The sequence below is a fragment of the Manis pentadactyla genome, chromosome 4 (genome assembly GCF_030020395.1).
Source record: "Manis pentadactyla isolate mManPen7 chromosome 4, mManPen7.hap1, whole genome shotgun sequence".
NCBI lineage: Eukaryota > Metazoa > Chordata > Mammalia > Pholidota > Manidae > Manis > Manis pentadactyla.
In genome coordinates, this window is record NC_080022.1 from 190102234 (window position 1) to 190126001 (window position 23768).

The following is a 23768-nucleotide window of genomic DNA, read 5'->3' on the forward strand; positions in this document are numbered from 1 at the left end:
ACCACATATAATATGAAAATATAGTTAATACAACTAATCCTAAAAGAGCAACAGGCAAGAAGGCTGCACCAGACTGCACACACCTGGAGAAGAGAGCAGACCTCACGGAACAGGGGAACATACCAAAGCCTTGATCTGACGGGACCTAGGCCCTCCTCAATCCCCAGCTCACCGGCGGGAGGAAGAGAAACGGAGCGGGGAGGGGGGTGGAAGCCTGGGGCTGCTGAACACCCAGCCCTGGATATTTGCTTTGTGAGCATAAACCTACACTACATGGTGCTCTGGAGATTAGTGGGGTTGGAAAGCTAAGACAGATGGAATACTTGAGAGACTGAGATTTCAGACAATTGTGGAGGACAGGGATCCGCATCCAGCCGCTCTGGGACAAAGGAAAGGTGGGCAGTCTGAGAGGCTTCCTAGCAGCGAGAGGGCTGCTGAAGGGGTGGGGTTTGCACGGAGCTTGCTGCACAGGAGAAGGGATAGGTGGACAAGGTTGTCTGGGCGCACTCTGCCCAGCAGGTTGGGAACTTTGAGGAGCTTCAGGCACTCTGTCCCCCTGGCTGCCTGCTCAGCTCCGAGGCCCCCCACTGAGTCATGCAGCCTGCTGTGCCTACCTCTTGGCCTGCTAGCACCGGCTTGCAAACTGCACTCACTGTGCTGGCGTCAGGCCAGCCAGAGGGAGGCCCCACCTCCGACAGCTACAGATGCAAAAGCACAGAGGCTCACACCTGCATGCTCAGCCCACTGGCTCTGATACGGGAGACAGGCACTGCAGCCGGAAATCAGGAAACATCTTTCCTCCCCCCAGTCATCACAAGCGCCGCTCCCCTGTGAACCCCGACCTCACTCCAGGGGGTGAGCAGTTCCAGAGACTAGAGCTTCTGGGATCTAGAGGGCGCCACATAGAAATAGGAAACATCAAAGGAACCTGGTTCAGAAGAAAATATCACAAACCCCAGAAAAAGGGCCCAAAGAAACTGAATCACCAATCTTCCTGAAAAAGAGCTCAAAATAAAAATCATAAACATGCTCATGGAGGTACAGAAAAATATTCAGAAACTCAGGGACAAATTTAGGATGGAGAATCAATCATTAAGAAATTCCATATCTGAAATGCAACATACAATGGAGTTATTTAAAAGCAGATTAGATGTAGTAGAAGATACAGTAAATGAAATAGAAATTAGAGAAGAGGAATACAAAGAAGCAGAGGCACAGAGAGAAAAAAGGATCTCTAAGAATGAAAGAATATTGAGAGAACTGTGTGACCAATCAAAACGGAACAATATTCACATTATAGGGGTACCAGAAGAAGAGAGAGAAAAAGGGATAGAAAGTGTCATTGAGGAGGTAACTGCTGAAAACTACCCCAATCTGGGGAAGGAGAGAGTCTCTCAGGCTGTGGAGATCCACAGATCTCCCAACACAAGGGACCCAAGGAAGACAACACCAGATATATAGTAATTAAAATGGCAAAGATCAAGGATAAGGATAGAGTATTAAAAGCAGCCAGAGAGAGAAAAAGATCACATATAAAGGAAAACTCATCAGGCTATCGTCAGACTTCTCAACAGAAACGTTACAGGCCAGAAGGAAGTTGCATGATATACTTAATGCAATGAAGTAGAAGGGCCTCGAACCAAGGATATTCTACCCAGCAAGGTTGTCATTTAAATTTGAAGAAGGAATTAAACAATTTTCAGATAAGCAAAAGCTGAGAGAATTTACCTCCCCCAAACCGCCTCTGAAGTGTATTTTGGAGTGACTGCCATAGATGGAAGTATTCCTAAGGCTAAGTAGCTGTCACCAGGGGAAATAAAACCACAGCAAAGTAGAACAATTAATTACTAAGCAGATGCAAATTCAAATCTACTAATCCCAAAGTCAATCAAAGGATAGACAAAGAGTACAGAATATGATACCTAAAAAAAAAGAATAGAGGAGGAAGAAAAAGGAGGAAAAAAAAAGAACATTTAGGTCATTTGTAATACCATACTAAGTGAGTTAAATTAGACTGTTAGATAGTAAGGAAATTGCCCTTGAACCTTTGGTAACCGTGAATCTAAAGCCTGCAATGACAATAAGTACATACCTATTGATAATCACCCTAAATGTAAATGGTCTGAATGCACCAATCAAAAGACATAGAAGCACTGAATGGATAAAAAAAACAAGACCCATCTATATGCTGCCTACAAGAGACTCACTTCAAACACAAAGATATACAAAGACTGAACGTGAAGGGATGGAAAAAGATATTTCATGTAACTAACAGGAAGAAAAAAGCAGGAGTTGCAGTACCTGTGTCAGACAAAATAGACTTCAAAACAAAGAAAGTAACAAGAGACAAAGATTATGTAATGATAAAGGGGACAGTCCAACAAGAGAATATAACTGTTATAAATATCTATGCACCCAACACAGGATCACCCACATATGTGCAACAAATACTAACAATTAAACGGGGAAATAGAATGCAATGCATTCATTTTAGGAGACTTCAACACACCACTCACTCCAAAGGACAGGCAAACCAGACAGAAAATAAGGAGACAGAGGCAGTGAACAACATATTAGAACAGGTGGACCTAACAGACATCTACAGAACACTCCATCCAAAAGCAACAGGATACACATTCTTCTCAAGTGCAGATGGAACATTTTCAAGAATAGGTCATACACTAGGCCACAAAAGAGCCTCAGTAAATTAAAAAACATTGAAATTGTACCAACCAGCTTCTCAGATCACAAAGGTATGAAACTAGAAAGAATTACACAAAGAAAATGAAAAAGCTCACAAACACATGGAGGCTTAATAACATGCTCCTAAATAATCAATGGATCAATGACCAAATAAACACAGAGATCAAGCAATATATGGAGACAAATGACAACAATAATTCACAAAATCTGTGGGACACAGTGAAGGCTGTGCTAAGAGGGAAGTATATTGCAATACAGGCCTACCTCAGGAAAGAAGAACAATCCCATATAAGCAGTCTAAACTCACAATTAATGAAACTAGAAAAAGAAGAACAAATGAGGCACTAAGCAGTGAAAGAGGGACATCATAAAGATTAAAGCATAAATAAATACAATCGAGAAGAATAAAACAATAGGAACAATCATTGAAAGCAAGAGCTGGTTCTTTGAGAAAATAAACAAAATAGATAAACCCCTAGCCAGACTTATCGAGAAAAAATGAGAGTCTATACACATAAACAGAATCAGAAATGAGAAAGGAAAAATCACTACAGATACCACAGGTATAGAAAGAATTATTTGAGAATACTATGAAAAATTATATGGTAACAAACTAGATAACCTAGAATAAATGGACAACTTTCTAGGAAAATACAACCTTCCAATGCTGACCCAGGAAGAAACAGAAAATCTGAATAGACCAATTACCAGCAAGGGAACTGAGTTGGTAATCAAAAAACTACCCAAGAACAAAACCTCTGTACCAGATGGCTTCACTGCTGAATTTTATCAAACATTTAATGAAGGCCTAATACCCATCCTCCTCAAAGTTTTCCAAAAAGTAGAAGAGAAGGGAATACTCCCAAACTCATTATATGAGGCCAACATCACTCTATTACCAAAACCAGGAAAACACCCCACAAAAAAAGGGAATTGCAGACCAATATCCCTGATGAACATACATACAAAAATACTCAACAAAATATTTGCAAACTGAATTCAAAAATACATCAAAAAGATTATCCATTATGATCAAGTAGGATTTATTCCAGGGATGCAAGGATAGTACAACATTTCAAAATCCATCAACATCATCCACCACATCAACAAAACAAAGGCCAAAAACCACATGGTCATCTCCATAGATGCTGAAAAAGCATTTTACAAAATTCAACGTCAATTCATGATAAAAACTCTCAACAAAATGGGTATAGAGGGCAAGTACCTCAACATAATAAAGGCCATATATGACAAACCCACAGCCAACATTATACCTAAGAGTGAAAAGCTGAAAGCTTTTCCTTTAAGATCGGGAACAAGACAAGGATGCCCACCCTCCCCACTTTTATTCAACACAGTACTGGAGGTCATAGCCACGGCAATAAGAAAACACAAAGAAATAAAAGGCATCCAGACTGGTAAGGAAGAAGTTAAACTGTCCCTGTTTGCAGATGATATGATATTGTACATAAAAAACCCTAAAGAATCCACTCCAAAACTACTAGATCTAATATCTGAATTCAACAAAGTTGCAGGATACAAAATACACAGAAATCTGTTGCATTCCTGTACACTAATGATGAACTAGCAGAAAGAGAAATCAGGAAAACAGTTCCATTCACAATTGCATTAAAAAGAATAAAATACCTAGGAATAAACCTAACCAAGGAAGTGAAAGACCTATACTCTGAAAACTGCAAGACACTCATGAGAGAAATTAAAGAAGACACCAATAAATGGAAGCCCATCCCATGTTCATGGATAGAAAGAAGTAATATTGTCAAAATGGCCATCCTGCCCAAAGCAATCTGCAGATTCAATGCAATACCTATCAAAATACCAACAGCATTGTTCAACAAACTAGAGCAGATAGTTCTAAAATTCACATGGAACCACAAAAGACCCTGTATAGCCAAAACAATCCTAAAAAGGAAGAATAAAGCTGGGGGGGATTATGCTCCCCGACTTCAAGCTCTACTACAAAGCCACAGTAATGAAGACAATTTGGTACTGGCACAAGAACAGAGCTACAGACCAGTGGAACAGAATAGAGAGCCCTGATATAAGCCCAACTATATATGGTCAATTAATATACGATAAAGGTGCCATGGACATACAATGGGGAAATGACAGCCTCTTCAACAGCTGGTGTTGGCAAAACTGGACAGCTACATGCAAGAGAATGAAACTGGATAATTGTCTAATGGATCATTGTCTAACCCCATACACAAAAGTAAACTCAAAATGGATCAAAGACCTGAGTGTAAATCATGAAACCAGAGAACTCTTAGAAAAAAACATAGGCAAAAATCTCTTGAATATAAACCTGAGCAACTTTTTCCTGAACGCATCTCCTCAGGCAAGGGAAACAAAAGCAAAAATGAACAAGTGGGACTATATCAAACTTAAAAGCTTCTGTACAGCAAAGGACACCATCAGTAGAACAGAAAGGTACCCTACAGTATGGGAGAATATATTTGTAAATGACATATCTGACAAGGGGTTAACATCCAAAATAAATAAAGAACTTACATGCCTCAACACCCAAAAAGCAAATAACCCAATTAAAAAATGGGCAGAGGATATGAAGAGACACTTCTCCAAAGAAGAAATTCAAATGGCCAACAGGCACATGAAAAGATGGTACACATCATTAATTATCAGGGAAATACAAATTAAAACCACAATGAGGTATCACCTCACACCAGTTGGGATGGCCACCATACAAAAGACAACAACAAATGCTGGCGAGGATGTGGAGAAAGGGGAACCCTCCTACACTGCTGGTGGGAATGTAAACTAGTTCAACCATTGTGTAATGCAGTCAAAAAACTAAAAATAGAAATATCATTTGACCCAGGAATTCCATTCCTAAGAATTTACTCTAAGAATGTAGGATCCCAGTTTCAAAAAGACATATGCACCCCTATGTTTATCGCAGCACTATTTACAATAGCCAAGAAATGGAAGCAACCTAAGTGTCCATCAGTAGATGAATGGATAAAGAAGAGGTGGTACATATACACAATGGAATATTATTCAGCCATAAGAAGAAAACAAATTCTACCCCTAGCAACAACATGGATGGAGCTGGAGGGTATTATGCTCAGTGAAATAAGCCAGGCAGAGAAAGACAAGTACCAAATGATTTCACTCATCTCTGGAGCATAAGAAGAAAGCAAAAACTGAAGGAACAAAACAGCAGCAGACTCATAGAACCCAAGAATGGACTAACAGTTGCCAAAAGGAAAGGGACTGGGGAGGGTGGGTGGGAAGGGAGGGAGAAGGGAAATAGGGGTCATTACTATTAGCACACATAATGTAGGGGTGGGCATGGGGAAGGCAGTATAACACAGAGAAGACAAGTAGTGACTGTAGCATCTTACTATGCTGAGGGACAGTGACTGTAATGGGGTATGTGTGGGGGACTTGATAATGGGGGGAATCTAGTAACCACAATGTTGCCTATGTGATTTTATATTAGAAATTTAAAAATTAAAAATAAATAAATAAAAATATATAAAAAATGCATCACAAAAAAAAAAAAAGGACTATCCCCTGGAGCATGTGGAGAGAGCAGGGTCCTGTGGACACCTTGAGTTTGGACTTCAACCTCCAGAGCTGAGAGTGTAACTCCTTGTTTTAAGCCCCTGTTTGTCGTCTTTTGTCATGGCAGCCTAGAAAACTAAAACACTCTTTAACAAAGTGGGTGTCAGGGTATCCGCATGAATTCCAAAGTACAAGAGGGCAGAGCCAAGTCACACACAACATGAATGGACCCATGTGGGGTGAGCAGCCTGGCAGGTGCAGTGGAGGAAGGAGAGAAGGATTCCAGCAGCACTAAGACCAGAGAACCTAGAAAACAGCACCACAAGCAGAGGCTCCCACGAGGAGAAACTGGGTCCAATTTGAGGCTGAGCATAAAGAGACCAAAAAGAAGGTGCTGGGGAGCCCCAAGGCTCACAAGAATACCTTCCAGAAGCTTCCTTCCTGAAAGACAGCCCCATACAGAGGACATGGTGTTGGGGAAGGAATTCACGCTGAGCTGGGTGGACCATTGAGGGTGGAGGAGAGAGAAGACTCAGGCACCAGGTGGGATTCCCCTGGGTGCTATGACTCCTAATACTTAATACGTAATGGAGGAGGGGCTGCCCAGGCTGGCCCATCTACATCTGGAACACAAGAACCTTTTTTAAAAAATACAAGAAAACACATCTCATTTGAAAATGAGCAACAGAAAAGGATTAAATACCATAAGAGGTGCTGTGACAACGAAGAGGACAGTGATGGGTGATGAAGGTGCAGCAGGAATGTGCCCACAGGGTGAGTGAAATAGGCCCGTACTTCAGAGACTAGGCGATATTAAGAAAATGACAGGAACTGTGAAAGAACAACATAAATCAGAAATAGGAAAGCCCAGAAAAGTGACCGAAGGCGGATGTGAGAAGATCGCCCAAGAACTCCAGAATAAGTTCCAAAGAAAAAGAAAAAACTCAGAAACTAAGACTAGGTGGGAGCAGAAGTGGTTAGACACCACAGGAAGTACAATACTGAGAGAGAAATAGCTGGAAAAAATCAAATGTGAAGAGAGACTGAGCACATGACCAATGGATGGGCTTGGAAGACTGGTAGGGAGCCCGTTACCGGTAAGCAGGGCGTTTTAGCTGCTGTTGCCTTGACACACCTGAAACTTAGGAGGCTTAGGCAGCAATTCATTGCTCCTCCCCTTTCTGCAGGTTGACTGGGGGCTTCTGCTTGTCTGACCTGGGCCCCCTCGGGGTTGCAGTCCCATGACAACTAGAAGCCCCTGATAGCCCACTAAGGCCTACACCCGCCCAGGATTAGTGCTGACTGTCCCCCAGCACCTTGGTTCTGTTCTGCATGGGTGCTCGTGCCCTCGGAGGCCGGGCCAGGCTCCCCATGTGGCAGTCAGGCCAGTGCTGAGAGGTGCAGCAAGGCCGGAGCCTAGTGTTCTTGAAGAAACATGTCTGGCGTCATCCCAGACACAAGGCAGGGAGTAGATGCCTCCTCCTGAGGGGGAATGCACAGAATTGTGGTCTTGTTTTCGATTTTCAGCAGTTCCCAAAGAGAACCAAAGCAATGCTATAGAGCAAGTGCTAAGAAACTACAAAACACTTTCCTGAAATTGAAGAACACTTTGGTCTACATGTTGAAAGGGCATACCACATGCCAAGAAAATTTGTCTTGGATGAACTACACTGAGACATCCCTTAGTCAATGTGTCAGACTTTAAAGAAAATGGAAATGAGAAAATCTTTTGACCACAGAAGAAAAAGCCCCAAGTCATATATAAGGGGAAGAAAATCAGATTGGCTACAGATATTTTGACAGCAACATTTCATGACAGGAGATAAATAAGTAACATTTAAGATACTCAAGAAGATAAAATAGGAATCAAGGACTTTTTTATCCAGCTAAATTGCCTTTCAAGTATAAAAGTCACAGACTGATTATTATAAGCGTCCGAGAACTGAGTGCATTTACTGACGAATAAGCTGCAGCTGCAGCGTCAGGACTGGAGTGACCACCAACAGTTGCTGACAGGAAGTCCTTCCTCAAAGAATTCCAGCTAGTAGACGCAGAGGGAAGGACGTAATTGGAAAGTCCCCACCTGCTGTTCCTATAAAATGCTAGCTAGGCAGTAAGTGCCAGTGGTTGGTAATCCCATCTGGCAGAAGTTGGCTGATTCTCCCCAAATCTGCTGATCAGCCCAGCATCACTCCAGCAGGACCACCAGACTTGTGTCTTTGAGAACCGCTATGAAACATTCTTGGCAAAGGAATGAGACTGGATCCAGTCACACCTTCGGTCTGACTACCACGCACAGGAGTGGGGAACAGGGATGTGCTTGAGGGCATCTTGAGAAAAATTCATCCAATCCACTTTTGGAAAACCACACATATGCTTGCTTCTTCCACAAGTACAAGTTTTGAAAGAGACACTGTTAAAAATCAAAGGAACATTACAAGATGCACTAAGAAAAATGCACCTGTGGACCTTGTCTGAATCAGGTTCAAACAAGCCAGGCATGAAAAGATCTTAGAAACAGGAAAATTTGAGCATGGATGATAATTAAGGAATTATTGATTAGGTGGAATAATGGATTGTTGGGGGTACTACTTTTTAAAAAGTCCTTATTATGGAGATACATTGAAGTATTTGTAGGTGGAAAGATACAGTGCTAGGATTTGTTTTAAAATACTCCAATCAGAAAAGAAAAGTAGAAATTAGGTGAAACAAAGTTGGCAGAATGCTGAATCGTGATGGTAGATGCGTGGGGGCTCGATCTCTAGAACATCCCACATTTGCATGTCTGTGCAGTCATGCAGAAACCCCTCCCTCTTAGCCCCCAGACTCGCCCAGGCCAGGCTTAGCACAAAGGGTTGCCACCCACCCCAAGAAAAGAAAGGCCAAGTGGGTCTCCAGGTGCCTGGACTGCACAAGGGGCCAACAGGGAACACGAGTCCGATCACTGTGGAAGAGGGACACACCGCGACTGTCCCGCTTCACTGCTCCGCAGGTCTCCCCCGGGTCAGCCTACTCCGCGCACCGGCAGTCGGCCTCTTTGTAATTTGGAGTCAGTTCTCCATTACCCTTTCTATCAATTATCCATAACAAATGTTTGGTCCCGTGTGGGTCTCCTTCCATCCAGCTTGCTTCAGGATGTTCCATGTTCTCTGGGATAGAAAGCATTGACCGTAACATCAGCAAGAGTGCTAAGATCGTGTAAAGTCCCCAGCAGCACTTATCTGCAGATGGGTTAAATACGTGCAGGGAGCCCCTCTGTAAGCACCCATACTGTGCTCTTCACCCCCGCCTTGATGTCAGACTCAAGAAAATATCAATCTCAGATGTGAACTGGTCCCCCAAATCCTTGAGGATAGGAATTCATGTCCTTTGAAATAAAGAGAGAAAGTGGTGGGGGAGGACCAGGAGGGGCCCCCAGGAGCCTGGCTGGAGCGGCCGTGCCTCGTTCCACCTCCCTCCTCTTCCCGCGCAGAGCCCTGCAGTCCCTGCCCCGGCCCCAGGTCCCTCTGCGCCAGAAGGCTGCTCTGGGCCGCAACTCTCCCAGAGGAGGAGCTGCCTCTGGCTCGGAGCTGGTGCCCCGCTCAGCTGGCTGCTGCTTAAAGGCAGCTCCTCGCCAGTGTGCAGCCTGCCCCTCGGTGTCATGGGAACGTCTCACCTCATTGGGGAGTTTGCTTTGCAGAACACAAAGTTAAAAGTTTGCAGGAAAATGTATCTACCACAGTCCACGTCCAGAGGTGAGAAAAGTCCACAGACCATGCACGTGTCACCAGCCTCCAGAGAGCCTCCCTCAGTGACATCTCTGTCATCCCCAGGTCTTTCCTCTGTTCCGTGCCCTGGGTGCAAACGGCCTCCTCATTGAGTATGAAGACATGTTTCCGTACAACGGCCACCTGAGGTTGCTGCGAGCCAAGCACGCGTACAGGTGCATGGAGAGCTGGGGTGTGTGGGCAGCGTGGGGTGGTGGTGAGAATTAACAGCAATGAGGCAGTCTTTACTATCTTTTTAAAAGTGTGCCTTTGGTTATTTAAAAAAAAGCAGAACATGTTCCCCAAAGAGAATTTGGAAATACTTAAAAAGGAACACAAGCATCAGCTACGATCCCCCACAAGGAAGAGCTGTGGTCCATGGTTCAGCCTCCCAGCCGTATGTATGTCTGTAGCTATGCAGAGGGCAAAGGGTGTTTATCTGAGAGACCAAAAAGATAAAAAAACAGCCAATAAGCATATGATAGTAATAAAACAACAATGAAATGCCATTTTGGCTACCAAATTGGTGAAGCTTTAAAAAAAACTTTTAATGTTCTGTGTGTCCAGTCTCTGTTACAACTACTCATGTGCCTAAAGCAGCCCCAGGTGATGTGGACATGAGCAGTGTGGCTGTGCTCCCACAAGACTCTTTTGCAGACACTGAAATATGAATCTCCTATCACTTTCACATGTCACAAATTATTCTTTTTTTGATTTATCTCAACCATTGTAAAATGTAGAAACCATTCTTTTATATATATATAGGTATCATTAATATAAAATCACATGAGCAACATTGTGGTTACTAGATTCCCCCCATTATCAAGTCCCCACCACATACCCCATCACAGTCACTGTCCATCAGCCTAGTAAGATGCTGTAGAGTCACTACTTGTCTTCTCTGTGTTATACTGCTTCCCCATGTCCCCCCTACGATATGTGTGCTAATCATAATGCCCCCTTTACCCCCTTATCCCTCCCTTCCTACCCACCCTCCCCAGTCCCTTTCCCTTTGGCAACTGTTAGTCCATTCTTGAGTTCTGTGAGTTTGCTGCTGTTTTTTTCCTTCACTTTTGCTTTTGCTTATGCTCCAAAGATGAGTGAAATCATTTGATACTTTCTTTCTCTGTCTGGCTTATTTCACTGAGCATAATACCCTCTAGCTCCACCCATGTTGTTGCAACAGCTACAATTTTTCTTCTTCTTATGTCTGAATATTATTCCATTGTGTATATGTACCACCTCTTCTTTATCCATTCATCTACTGATGGACACTTAGGTTGCTTCCATTTCTTGGCTATTGTAAATAGTGCTGCGATAAACAGGGGTGCATATGTTTTTTTGAAACTGGGATCCTACATTCTTAGGGTAAATTCTTAGGAGTGGAATTCCTGGGTCAATGATATTTCTATTTTTAATTTTTTGGTGAACCTCCATACTGCTTTCCACAATGGTTGAACTGGTTTACATTCCCACCAACACTGTAGGAGGGTTCCCCTTTCTCCACATCCTTGCCAGCATTTGTTATTCCTAGTTTTTCTATGGTGGCCATCCCAACTGGTGTGAGGTGATACCTCATTGTGGTTTTAATTTGTATTTCCCTGATAATTAATGATGTGTACCATCTTTTCATGTGCCTGTTGGCCATTTGAATTTCTTCTTTGGAGAAGTGTCTCTTCATATCCTCTGCCCATTTTTTAATTGGGTTATTTGCTTTTTGGGTGTTGAGGCATGTAAGTTCTTTATTTATTTTGGATGTTAACCCCTTGTCAGATATGTCATTTACAAATATATTCTCCCATACTGTAGGGTACCTTTCTGTTCTACTGATGGTGTCCTTTGCTGTACAGAAGCTTTTAAGTTTGATATAGTCCCACTTGTTCATTTTTGCTTTTGTTTCCCTTGCCCGAGGAGATGTGTTCAGGAAAAAGTTGCTCGGGTTTATATTCAAGAGATTTTTGCCTATGTTTTCTTCTAAGAGTTTTGTGGTTTCATACTTACATTCAGGTCTTTGATTCATTTTGAGTTTACTTTTGTGTATGGAGTTAATAATCCAGTTTCATACTCTTACATGTAGCCATCCGGTTTTGCCAACACCAGTTGTTGAAGAGGCTGTCATTTCCCCATTGTATATCTGTGGCTCCTTTATCATATATTAATTGACCATATATGCTTGAGTTTATATCTGGGCTCTCTAGTCTGTTCCATTGGTCTATGGGTCTGTTCTTGTGTCAGTACCAAATTGTCTTGATTACTGTGGCTTTGTAGTAGAGCTTGAAGTCGGGGAGTGTAATCCACCCCGCACATTTATTCTTCCTTTCCAGGATTGCTTTGGCTATTTGGGGTCTTTTGTGGTTTCATATGAATTTTAGAACAATTTGCTCTAGTTTGTTGAACAATGCTGCTGGTATTTTGATAGGAATTGCATTGAATCTGTAGATTGCTTTAGGCAGGATGACCATTTTGACAATATTAATTCTTCCTAGCCAAGAGCATGGGATGAATTTCCATTTATTAGTGTCCTCTTTAATTTCTCTTAAGAGTGTTTTGTAGTTTTCAGGGTATAGGTCTTTCACTTCCTTGGTTAGGTTTATTCCTAGGTATTTTATTCTTTTAGATACAATTGTGAATGGAATTGTTTTGCTGATTTCTCTCTCTGCTAGTTCATTGTTAGTGTATAGGAAAGCCACAGATTTCTGTATATTAATTTTGTATCCCACAACTTTGCTGAATTCAGATATTTGTTCTAGTAGTTTTGGAGTGGATTCTTTAGGGTTTTTTATGTATAATATCATGTCTTCTGCAAACAGGGACAGTTTAACTTCTTCCTTGCCAATTTGGATGACAAGACTCTTTGTGTTGTCTGATTGCCGTGGCTAGGACCTCCAGTACTATGTTAAATAACAGTGGGGAGAGTGGACATCCCTGTCTAGTTCCCGATCTCAGAGGAAAAGCTTTCAGCTTCTTGCTGTTCAGTATGATGTTGGCTGTGGGTTTATCATATATGGCCTTTATTATGTTGAGGTACTTGCCCTCTATACCCATTTTGTTGAGAGTTTTTATCATGAATTGATGTTGAATTTTGTAAAATGCTTTTTCAGCATCTATGGGGATAATCATGTGGTTTTTGTCCTTTTTGTTGATGTGGTGGATGATGTTGATGGATTTTGAAATGTTGTACCATTCTTGCATCCCTGGAATAAATCCCTCTTGATCATAATGGATAATCTTTCTGATGTATTTTTTGAAATCGGTTTGCAAATATTTTGTTGAGTATTTTTGTATGTATGTTCATCAGGGATATTGGTCTGTAATTTTCTTTTTTGTGTGTGGTGTCTTTGCCTGCTTTTGGTATTAGGGTGTTGCTGGCCTCATATAATGAGTTTGGGAGTATTCCCTTCTCTTCTACTTTTTGGAAAACTTTGAGGAGGATGGGTATTAGGCCTTCACTAAATGTTTGATAAAATTCAGCAGTGAAACCATCTGGTGCAGGGGTTTTGTTCTTGGGTAGTATTTTGATTACCAATTCAATTTCTTTGCTTGCAATTGTTCTATTCAGATTTTCTATTTCTTCCTGGGTCAGCCTTGGAAGGTTGTGTTTTCCTAGAAAGTTATCCATTTATTCTAGGTTATCTAGTTTGTTACCATATAATTTTTCATAGTATTCTCAAATAATTCTTTCTATACCTGTGGTGTCTGTAGTGATTTTTCCTTTCTCATTTCTGATTCTGTTTATGTGTGTAGACTCTCTTTTTTTCTTGATAAGTCCGGCTAAGGGTTTATCTATTTTGTTTATTTTCTCGAAGTACCAGCTCCTGCTTTCATTGATTCTTTCTATTGTTCTATTCTTCTCGATTTTATTTATTTCTGCTCTAATCTTTATTATGTTCCTCCTTCTATTGACTTTGGGCCTCATTTGTTCTTCTTTTCCTAGTTTCGTTAATTGTGAGTATAGAGTGTTCATTTGGGATTGTTCTTTTTGGTCACTGATCCATAGAAACCATTCTTAGGTCCAGCCTGTACAAAAACAGGCTCCCTTAGGCCCATCTGCTGACTCCTACCCTAGGCTATGATTCCATGTGTGGCCAGATTCTTGTAAAACCACTTCAGCTGCTTATATAATTTGGGTAAGAACAGCTGTAAAAAGCAAACCATTACTTAAGGACATAACAGGACACTGTTTGCCCAAATTCTAGAGTGGGAGCTTTCTCTGAAACCATAAGAATATCTGTTGTGCTTTTCAGAGTTAATGACCATACTAGTTTTCCCAGGAAAGCCCCCAAGGATCCTGATGTGGAGAGATCGGAGGAGTGTGAATGGGGGCTAGAGTGTGAATGGGAACCAGGGTGTGAATGGGAGCTGGAGTGAACAGTGGGTGTGAACAGGAACTGGCATGAACCTCCATGAGTGATCTTTGTGTCTTTAGCCCCTCTGAAATCAGAGAGATCCTGCATCTGGCCACGCTGAGCGAGCTAGAGGTCATTCCCTTGGTGCAGACTTTCGGACACATGGAGGTAAGTGGGAGGACCTGAGGTTAGCAGGGGACCAGCTGGGGCTCAGTTCATGGCCATGGCTGGGGCAGGCTGGGAGTAGCTCAGCGCTGCATGAGAGAGTCTTGCCCCCAGAAGCCCCTACCCTGTGAAAAGCAGAGAGCATGAGCACTAGGTCCAGACACCCTCCGTCCATGGAATAGAGGGCAAGAGTCAGAGTGGGTGCAGGATGCCTATCGAGCCCCCCGTCAGGAGGTTTCCTTTCTAGCTTGTGCTCATCAGGATGAGCTTGTATAACGTAAGGTACAGCACCAAGTGCTACTTTTATGTCCTTTCCCATGGAAAACTGCAAACCCTTCCCAAGCCTGTGAGCTGTGCATCCTCACGCCTGCATCAGACAGCAGGAAACAGACTAAACACAACATGGATTTTGCAGCCATCCGGTAGTGTTTTCCTCCAGAGCATACACCGCACATAGTCGTTCAGTGGGACATCAGGAGCTGTCCCCGCACGTCCCCGTACCTCACGCTCACGTTTCAGAGCGAGCCTTCCGGGGTCTTCTCCAGTGACCACATACTTCAGCTTTTCTCCCTGACTCCTACCAGCTGTGCTGCCTGGGTTCTCATCACTGCCCACCCCCGGGGACCACATCCTCATGCAGAGCATTCCTTCTGAGGCCTCTGGTGTCTTCCCAGTCATGGAGTCCAGTGGCTTTGCCATCACCAGCAAGTCCTGAACCCCGCACTCTCCTGCTTCCCCCACCGTAGCTGTGCCCCGGCTTCCCTGAGCTGTGTTCCATCCTGTGGGTGCTACCGGATGTGGTCCCCCTGGCTCCTCGGGAGACCGTCTCCTCTCCCTGCACTTTTTCTAGACGATGCTGTTTCTGCTGCCTCTCTTTCCTGTCCTCAGGGCCCCATGGGCCCCATCTCCCCGTGCTGCTCAGTGTCTCCATTGGGAGACCCTTCCAGCCTCAGGCGTCCGTGTTTCCTTAGTTGGGCCCATCTTGTGACTCAGCATTCCCTCCATCCCACTGTCACCCCACTTGTCTAAGCTGCCTGGCCTGCTATAAAGACCTTATGGTCCCCCACATCACTGTCCCCCTCACTCCTCCCACCCCAGGTCACAAACTACAGCCTGGCCGCACCACACTCCTCCAGCCCGCCTCTGTAAGGGTCCTGACTGCTCTCAAGTGGGTTTATTTCCTGGGGTTGCTGTAACAAAGCAACGCAAGCCAGGTGGCTGACAACTACAGGGATTTGTTCTCTCACAGCTCTGGGGGCCAGAAGTCCAGAGTCAAGCAGTCCTCAGGTTGGTCCCTTCTGGAGGAGGACCTTTACATGCGTTCATTTGCCACACTACCTCCTCTCTGGCGAAATGACTGTTGAAGTATTTTGCCCATTTCATTTTCTGAAGTTTTTGAGTTTTTAAAGTTCTTTGTATATTTTGGATACAAATCTTTTGTTAGATATATGACTTGCAAATATTTCCTCCTAATCTGTGCTTTTCATTTTCTTAGTGTATTTCAAAAGCAAGGGCTACTTTTGGTGAAATCCAGTTTATCAGTTTCTTCTTTGATGGATCATGCTTTTGCTGTCATTCCTAAGAACTCTGATGGTCACCAGGTCACAAGGTTTTCCTGTTTTCTTCTAAAGTTTTACACTTGCACATTTTCTACTGAGACTTACAATCCATTTTGATGTAACTTTTGTGTAAGGTGTTGAGGTTCTTTTTTTTGCATATGGTATGTAACCAATTGTGCCAACATTGTTTGTTGAAACTGTCCTTTCTTTAAAATTTTGAATTGCTTTTATATCTTTGTCAAAAGTCAGCCCTATTTGTGAGCATCTATATCTAGACTATTCTGCCTCACTGATCCATGCACTGATCCTCTTTGTCAGTACCACATCTTGATTGTTAGAGCTTTAAGTCTGAAAATTAGCTCATGAGATTCCCCCAACTTTATTCTTTTTCAGAAATGTTTTGACTGTTTTAGTTCCTTTGCCTTTCCATATATAGAGTCAGTTTGTCTATGTAGCTACAAGAGACCTTGCCGTGATTTTGGTTGGAATTGTACTAAATCTATAAATCAGTTAGGGAAAAAATTATCTCTTTACTATGTAGAGTTTTCCAATCCATGAATATGGTGTATTAACCATCAACTGTGTTGTTTTCCCTTCTATGTTTTGTTTTGTTATGATGCTTTTAGGACTGTTTGCATTTGCCTTTTAGAAGTTTGGTTATGATGTGCCTACATTGGGTTTCTTTACATTTGTCTCACTTGGGATTTGTTGAGCTTCTTGGTTCCATAGATTATTGGTTTTCATTGCCTTTGGGAAGTTTTGGGCCATTTCCTCAAGTGTTTTTCTGTCCCCTCCTCTCCCTCTGACACTCCCTGTGCACATATATTTGTATGCTTGGTGTTGCCCCATGGATCTCTGAAGCTCTGTTCATTTTCTTCCACCTTTTCTGTTATTCAGATTGAATAATTTCTTTGGATCCATTGTCCCAATCACTGACTCTTTCTTCTGATGTATCAAAAGTATTGCTGAGCCCTGTGAATGGATTTTTCTTTAATTCTGGGAACATATTCCTAATAGTTTTTTTTTTACATAATTGTCTGGTAAATCCAACATCTGGGCCCACTCAATATCAGTTTCTATTGACTTGTTCTTCTCCTGTCTGGGTTCCACTTTCTAGTTTATTTACACATTTCAAAATTTTTCATTGAAAACTGGACAGTTCGGGTAATACAGCAAGTCTGACATTTTCCCCTGTGGGTGGTTGTAAGTTGCCTGGATTTAATCTGAGGGTGTCCCCAGCTGTGGGGTTGCTGATGCCTCTGCAGGGGGCAGGGGGCACTCAGTTCCGCCAGTTCTCAAGCTGCCGCCACTCCCCAGCCAGCTGGGGTGAAAGGGGAGTGTGTGCTTCCGTCCTGGTCTTCAGGGCCACCTGTGGGCAGCTCGCTCCAGGGGGACCTGAGTGTGGGAGGCCAGAGCCGGAGCCAGCCGAGTCGGGGGGCAGCCTAGACAAGGAGCCGCAGGAGCGCTGCCCTCCCCCAAGGTTCTTCCTGAGCACTCGCCTCCCGGTGTGTTGCTCACCTTTGGTTGGGTTCCCGAGCCCCAAAATGGTTATTTTGACAAATGGTTCCATTTGGTGCTTGTTTGGGAGGGGAGTCACTGACCTCTTCACACCATGCTGAGGACCCCCCAGCCGTGACTCTGCGTGAGCCTGTCTTCCCGCCTTCTCCCTCAGTCCTGCCAGCATGAAGGGAAGAGAAGGGCCTCGATGGGTGGCCGATGCTGGCAGCTCACAACTGCCAGTGGCCTTCTGGTGACCCTGAGCAGGCACGAGAGGCGGACATGGAGAAGCCAAGCCTGCTGGCCCGAGCCAGGCAGCAGCCAGGAGCGGAGGGGGCTCAGGTGCGAGCCTCTGTCCCGCGTCACTGAGCTGCCTCTTGCCCTCTCTCCGCAGTTTGTGCTGAAGCATGACGCTCTTGCTCACCTCCGGGAAGTGGCGCTTTTCCCCAACACCTTGAGCCCCCACGAGGCCGAGTCCCTGGCACTGGTGCGAACCATGATCGGCCAGGTCATGGAGCTGCACCCGGGCGCCCGGTGGCTCCACATCGGCTGTGATGAGGTGGGTACTTGCCAGCGGCTGGGCCCCAGTTCTGCAGCAGCCAGGCTCTGTATTGCAGTACCTCTCCTCCCACCTGGCAGGCTCTTCTCCTAAGTAGAGAAATAGCCCACATCCCAAAGGGTGAAGGTGCTGGCGGAGAGGGTCCCCAGGGAGGTGGCGTGCTGGTGCTGAGCTGAGCAAGGTACAGCTGGGTGCAGGCCGCCTAGTCCATGAAGGCGCTGTGGAGCCGATGAGGGGCGGCCTGCGGCCGAAATGGCCATCCTGCCCCCAGCCTCCAGCAGCAGGGCCAGCTCTCAGCCGGCCGGAGGCTGTGTTTGAGCTGGTGACTTTCTCCCCAGGAAAGAAATGCAGGGTGGGGAGGGGTGTACTTTGAGGCCGCGGTTGCCAGTGACACCCCCCCCACCTGCCACGTCCCTCCTCCAGAAACAGGCGCAGGGACTGGAGAGCTGAGCACAGCTGGACCTGAGCTTGGCTGCTGGGGTTACAGATCATTTTAGCCCCAGAGCTTGGGCTTTTTCTTCCAAGGGAATTTTCTTTTTGTAGTAAAATGCACATTACATAACACTTACTGTTGTAGCCATTTTAAAGTGTGTGATTCGGTAACTGCTAAGTATGTTCACAGTGCCGCATGCCCCTCACCACTGTTAGTAGTTCCAGGACCTTGGATCTCCCCAGTGGAAGCCCTGTCCCCATTAGCGGCCCCCCGCCAACTCCTGCACCCTTGTCTCCTTTGTGTTCAGGGACCTGCCTCTCCTGGATGTCCAAATAAGTGGAGTCCTACAGTGTGCAGCCTTGGGTGTCTGAGCATCATGTTTTGAGCTTCAGACACACTGTGGGGTGTTGGCACCCCACTGCATGTGGCTGAGGGACATGCATGTGCGGGTGGCCACATTGTGTTTATCTGCTCTTCTGTAGGTGGACATCTGGGTGCTCTCGGCCCTGTGGCCACTGTGTCCCACGCTGTGAACAAAGGAGGTGACAGTGGAGGGTCAGCTCTTGGAAGAGGCAGGGTCACCCTCCACCCCCCGACACACCCCCTCCCTGGCCAAGGCAGCTGCCTAGCGCCTCAGGCCCAGCCTGAACTACACTGTCTGCCGGCAAGGGTGGGTGAGCCGGGGGCAAGCCCGTCCTGTCTTACTTCCAGGTCTATTACCTTGGGGAAGGTGAGGCCTCAAGACAGTGGCTGCGGCAGGGACAGAACAACAAAGCAAAACTGTGTCTGTCCCATGTGAAGGCGGTGGCCAGCCACGTTCTGGCCCAGCACCCCACCACGACACCCCTGGTGTGGGACGACATGCTGCGCGCCATCCCCGAGGACCAGCTCTCAGGTCGGCAGCCCGGGGAGCAGGCTGACCCCAGTGGGGCTTCCTGGGGCCGTGAGGGGAGGAAGCCGCGTGCTCCTGACCCGGCCGCTGCGAGGAGGCGCTGGCTGAAGCAACCGCACGAGGCTGCAGCCTCAGGCAGCTTAGCCACTCCAGTATTCTCACAGGAAAATGCCTTTCCCCTGAAGGGAGTTTTGGGAACCAGGCCCTAGGGGTGGGGCAGGGAAAGGGCCCCACACAACCTCACATAGCCCTGCGGGTGCCGGTGCACCAAGGGTGGTAACAGCTCCCAGGTCCTCGGGGTTGCCTGCCTGAGGCTTTGGGACAGCGCAGGGACCCTGAGTCCCAGTGCCCACGCCGCTGCCAGGCTCAGGCGTCCTCAAGGCAACCGCGTGTGGCCAGTGGGGCTGAGATTAACCAGAAGTAAGTCTTTGGCAGTGCATCCCTGCTGCAGGGTGCCGGCATGGGACCTGCCTGGAGGTGCACACTTCAGACTCCAAGAGTCTGGTTGTTTCCAAAGCTGGCTGGCTTGTGGTTGTGGCATTTACCACCAAAAACAGCATGATGTTGGGTCTGTACTTGAAATCCGTATGTCCTCAAACAGACGCTTGTGTTCCATTTTAACACATGGAGCATAGGCTGGAGGAACAAGTTTCTAGATGGGGCTCAGCACTCACGGCCTCTCTGCCCCCAGCGTCGGGGGTGCCACAGCTGGTGGAGCCTGTGCTCTGGGACTACGGGGCCGACCTGGACATCCATGGCAAAGGTCAGTACTGCGTTGCTGGGGGAGACCCGTCACCGCCCCAGACCCTGTATCTGTGACTGCCCAGCTGTGGGGGTGCAGGGTCTTGGTCACGTGGCTGTCAGAATTCTGTTTATTGCCTGTCACCTTGAGCCCCAGCTGGCCCTGGGATAGCACCCCTTAGCATGCGTCCTGCAGCCCAGGCCACTCACAGGGTGGCCTATTCTCCACAGTGTTTTGCTAACAGTTGAACTGGGGGCCACTATTGAACAGCTGGGGTCTCACTGAGACCGAAGCCTGTGGGGAGCTAAAGCCGGCGGTCACAGCAGCTAACGCCTCTGGGTTTTGTCTGGACAAGCGTGGCGTTGCCCGGGGATTCCTGATTCAGGGCTGGCATGCAGCCTCCTCAGGACCCAGGCCCATTGTGCCTCTTGCTTTCTCGCTCAGCCCTTCTCATGGAAAAGTACCGGGAGTGTGGTTTTTCCCGGCTGTGGGCTGCCAGTGCCTTCAAAGGGGCCACGGGGGCGAGTCAGGCCCTGACCCCCATCGAGCACCACCTCAGAAACCACATGCAGTGGCTGCAGGTGGCAGGCGGCGGGCCAGCGGACATGCTGCAGGGCATCATCCTGACTGGCTGGCAGAGGTAAGGCTGCGCAGGCCCTGGGAGCTCTTCCTGGCCTGCCCCAGGGCCGACACAGCGCCCATTTCCCCTCCGCGGCCGGTCCATCCGGGCTTGCCTTTCCCCAGCCAGCTACCGGGAAGGGCCAGTTCTGAGCACCGTGTGGGAAGACCCCGGGCCCCAAGGAGCAGGTGCACATTGGAGTTGGGCTTTTCACGCCCTGCAGCTGCCCCAAACTCTGCAAAGAGGCCCCCCTAAAGGTGTTCTGGCCCCAGGCATGCTGGCCCTCCTGAGCCCCACTTTCATCTCTGCGTGTTCAGTCTACAACCTGGCCTCTGAGAAGCCACATATAAATTTGCATCCTGTACACGGAGGCAAGAGGGCAGATTTTGGCTCTTTCACGATTTCACATCATTTGAAAAGTAGGGCTGCAAATAAAACAAGCCCCTGTTCCAGGCCAAGTCCTGGCCACTGGGAGGGTGGAGGGGAGGCCAGGTGGCCCCTCCCTGGGGGAGGGCAAGTGCCCTGATCCCACAGGAGGCAGCTGGCGGCAGGGCCTGGGGAAGAGCTCTGGGCCCCCTAGGCCCCACTGACCCTGAGACCTTGCAAAGCTGAGTCAAAAATGAGCTTACGCTGGGTTGAGGGGGGCGGCCACAGAGGAGTGAGCTCCAGGCAGGGCTTTTGGGGACACAGGCAGCAGCCAGCTGGGTGGGAGCTTTCAGATGCCCGCCCTGTCATGCAGGAGTCAGGCACACATGCTGTGCAGCATGGGCTTCGGAAACTGAGCGCCCCTCTCCTGGACTCAGGTACGACCACTTCTCTGTGCTGTGTGAGCTGCTGCCCGTGGGGATCCCGTCCCTGGCCATCTGTCTGCAGTCGCTGCTCCGCGGTACAGCCCCCACCCCTCCCAGGCAGACAGGTGGCAGGAGGCACAGAGCCGGGTCCCGTCGCCCTGCCTGCTGTCCCCTCCAGGCTGGACTCTGCTCTCCTTCTTGGTAGCTGCTCAAACTGCTGCAGGAGCCGCAGACCCCTGGGGAGTGGTGGGCAGTGCAGGGTGGTTCCTGCCTGGCAGGAAGGCTCACCCCCTGTGGCATCATGGCACCGTCCCTGGCGATGCTGCCAGTGACATTCAGCTTATTTCCATTTTCCACTTTCCCTGTGCGCAAGGGGGAGCAGCAGGCTCACCATTGCTGCGCTCCCCGTGGGGTTGGTGGGGGCACCACTGGACCTGGCCACCAGTCCTCCCGGGTCGCTCTGCCCACCGCCCAGGGCCCAGAGGTCCGCCCGGTGCAGCCAGGGCAGGTCCAGTCTCCTGTCCCTCCAGAGCCCCCCCGGACTGCCTCCATCTGTGGTTGGTTTCAGGAGGCTTTGCTGAAGATGTGAAAGCAAGAGTGGAGGACTTTCTCGGGATTTCAAGCCTGGAAATAACCGACTTTGCAAGGTGACCACCCTCCCCTCGGCCCTGCCTCCCCCTGGCGGTCCACTGTCTCAGCACGGGCTCTCTGCAGTGAGGAGGCCGCCTCCTTCCCCGGCAGCGACATCCTGGCGCTCGTCACGCAAGTCAGCCTGCAGCTGCGCAGCTCCGTGGACGCACTGCTGGAGCGGGACAGGTGAGTGGGCAGTGGTGAGCCCCTCCCCTGCACAGACCTCCTAGGGGAAACAACCTTTTTACATTGCAACCAGACTTCAGTTTTTTCAAAGGTATATTTAAAACACCCTGAGAATGTGGTACTACCCACCTCTGAGTGTGGTTTGCCCCCAGGTATGTGACCGGCTGGTTCAGCCACTACCATCGCAGGCGGAGGCTCATCCACCCCGTCATGGTTCAGCACATCCGGCCCCAGGTGCTCAGGTAGCTGCCCTCCCGCATGGCTCACCTGGGTCCTCTACCCCTGGCAGCAGCTTTCTGTGACAGCTGCCTTTGAACTAAGACAGGCTTTCTAGATGTCACAGCCAGGAATTCCTAACCCGGCTGTGCCTTCAGTGTCAGAGAAGCCAGGGCTTTCCCAGCTGAAAGCCCAGGCAGGGGCCAGGGCTCATCGCCACGCCAGGCTGCCTGGGTCAGTTCTGGGCCTGCTTCGTCCTCCCCAGCACCGCGGGGATGGGTCCTGTGGGCTGGCCAGCCCTCCCTGTGCTCTCCTGGCTTCTGGTGCTGAGCTGAGGCCAACACACTGTCCCCACTGTGTGTTAAGATGCTGTCAGCCGTGCACAAGCTTGTGCACCAAAACCCTGCCAGCCAGTTGTGAAGTGCATCCCACTTTCAGGTGTCAGAATGTGACCATCACTCAGGCATCCCCACCAAGCCCACGCGGCTGGTGCTGATGGCCATCCTGCAGAGGGGCAGACAGGTGTGCTCCCTGGGCTCACTGCTGCCTGCCGTTCCCAGCCTCCTGGCCAGGTGGAGCACCCTTGAGCAGGAACTGCAGGCTGCCCTACAGCGCGTTTTCTACCCAGACGCCGTGGAGGAGTGGCTGGAGGAGAACGTGCATCCCAGCCTGCAGAGGCTACGGGGTCTGCTGCAGGACCTCAGCGAGGCGGCTGGCCCCCAACCCCTGCTGGCCAGCCCCTGCCCCGACACAGGTCAGGAACCCTGAGGGGAGGGCCAAGTGTGGACTGTTGACCTGGCTGTCACTGGGCCAAGTGTGCCCCCCACAGCCTCACCCAGCTGCACCAGACCACGATTGCCTCCTGCTGATGGCAGCACCCAGGCAGTGAGAGGAAATAGGAAACACCGAAGGAAAAAGCTTGCCAGGTGGGCCTCCTGATCTGTGCATAGACCTTTGATTCCTTTGAAATAAAAAGCACAAGCTAGACGAGCCCGTGGAGATCTGAGACCTCACTGCTGCCCTGGCCCCAGCTGGCTGCAGTCAGCCCTTCACGGGGTCCCCAGGCCCACCTCAACCCTAGCACCGGGCCCAGACAACCCAGCCCCAGGGGAGGGGAGCCAACCAGCCAGACTAG

The 23768-nt window shown here is 47.8% G+C and overlaps 1 protein-coding gene across 4 annotated transcripts in view; it reads left to right on the forward strand.

The window, feature by feature from the left end:
- The window catches only part of HEXD (hexosaminidase D), a 26699-nt gene extending 3079 nt beyond the window's left edge, over nt 1-23620 (forward strand). The window contains exons 4-14 of one of the 4 annotated variants that reach the window (XM_057501884.1): nt 10065-10174; nt 14425-14512; nt 17960-18124; nt 19269-19452; nt 20141-20212; nt 20636-20831; nt 21614-21696; nt 22170-22248; nt 22316-22417; nt 22570-22659; nt 23194-23620. In XM_057501884.1, coding sequence (XP_057357867.1) covers nt 10065-10174; nt 14425-14512; nt 17960-18124; nt 19269-19452; nt 20141-20212; nt 20636-20831; nt 21614-21696; nt 22170-22248; nt 22316-22417; nt 22570-22659; nt 23194-23401 — 1377 coding nt within the window. In that variant the 3' untranslated portion in view covers nt 23402-23620. Of the gene's footprint in view, nt 1-10064; nt 10175-14424; nt 14513-17959; nt 18125-19268; nt 19453-20140; nt 20213-20635; nt 20832-21613; nt 21697-22169; nt 22249-22315; nt 22418-22569; nt 22660-23071 lie in introns of all 4 variants that reach the window. The other 3 variants (XM_057501886.1, XM_057501887.1, XM_057501885.1) reach the window with 3 other exon arrangements.
- Nucleotides 23621-23768: the final 148 nt, after the last annotated feature.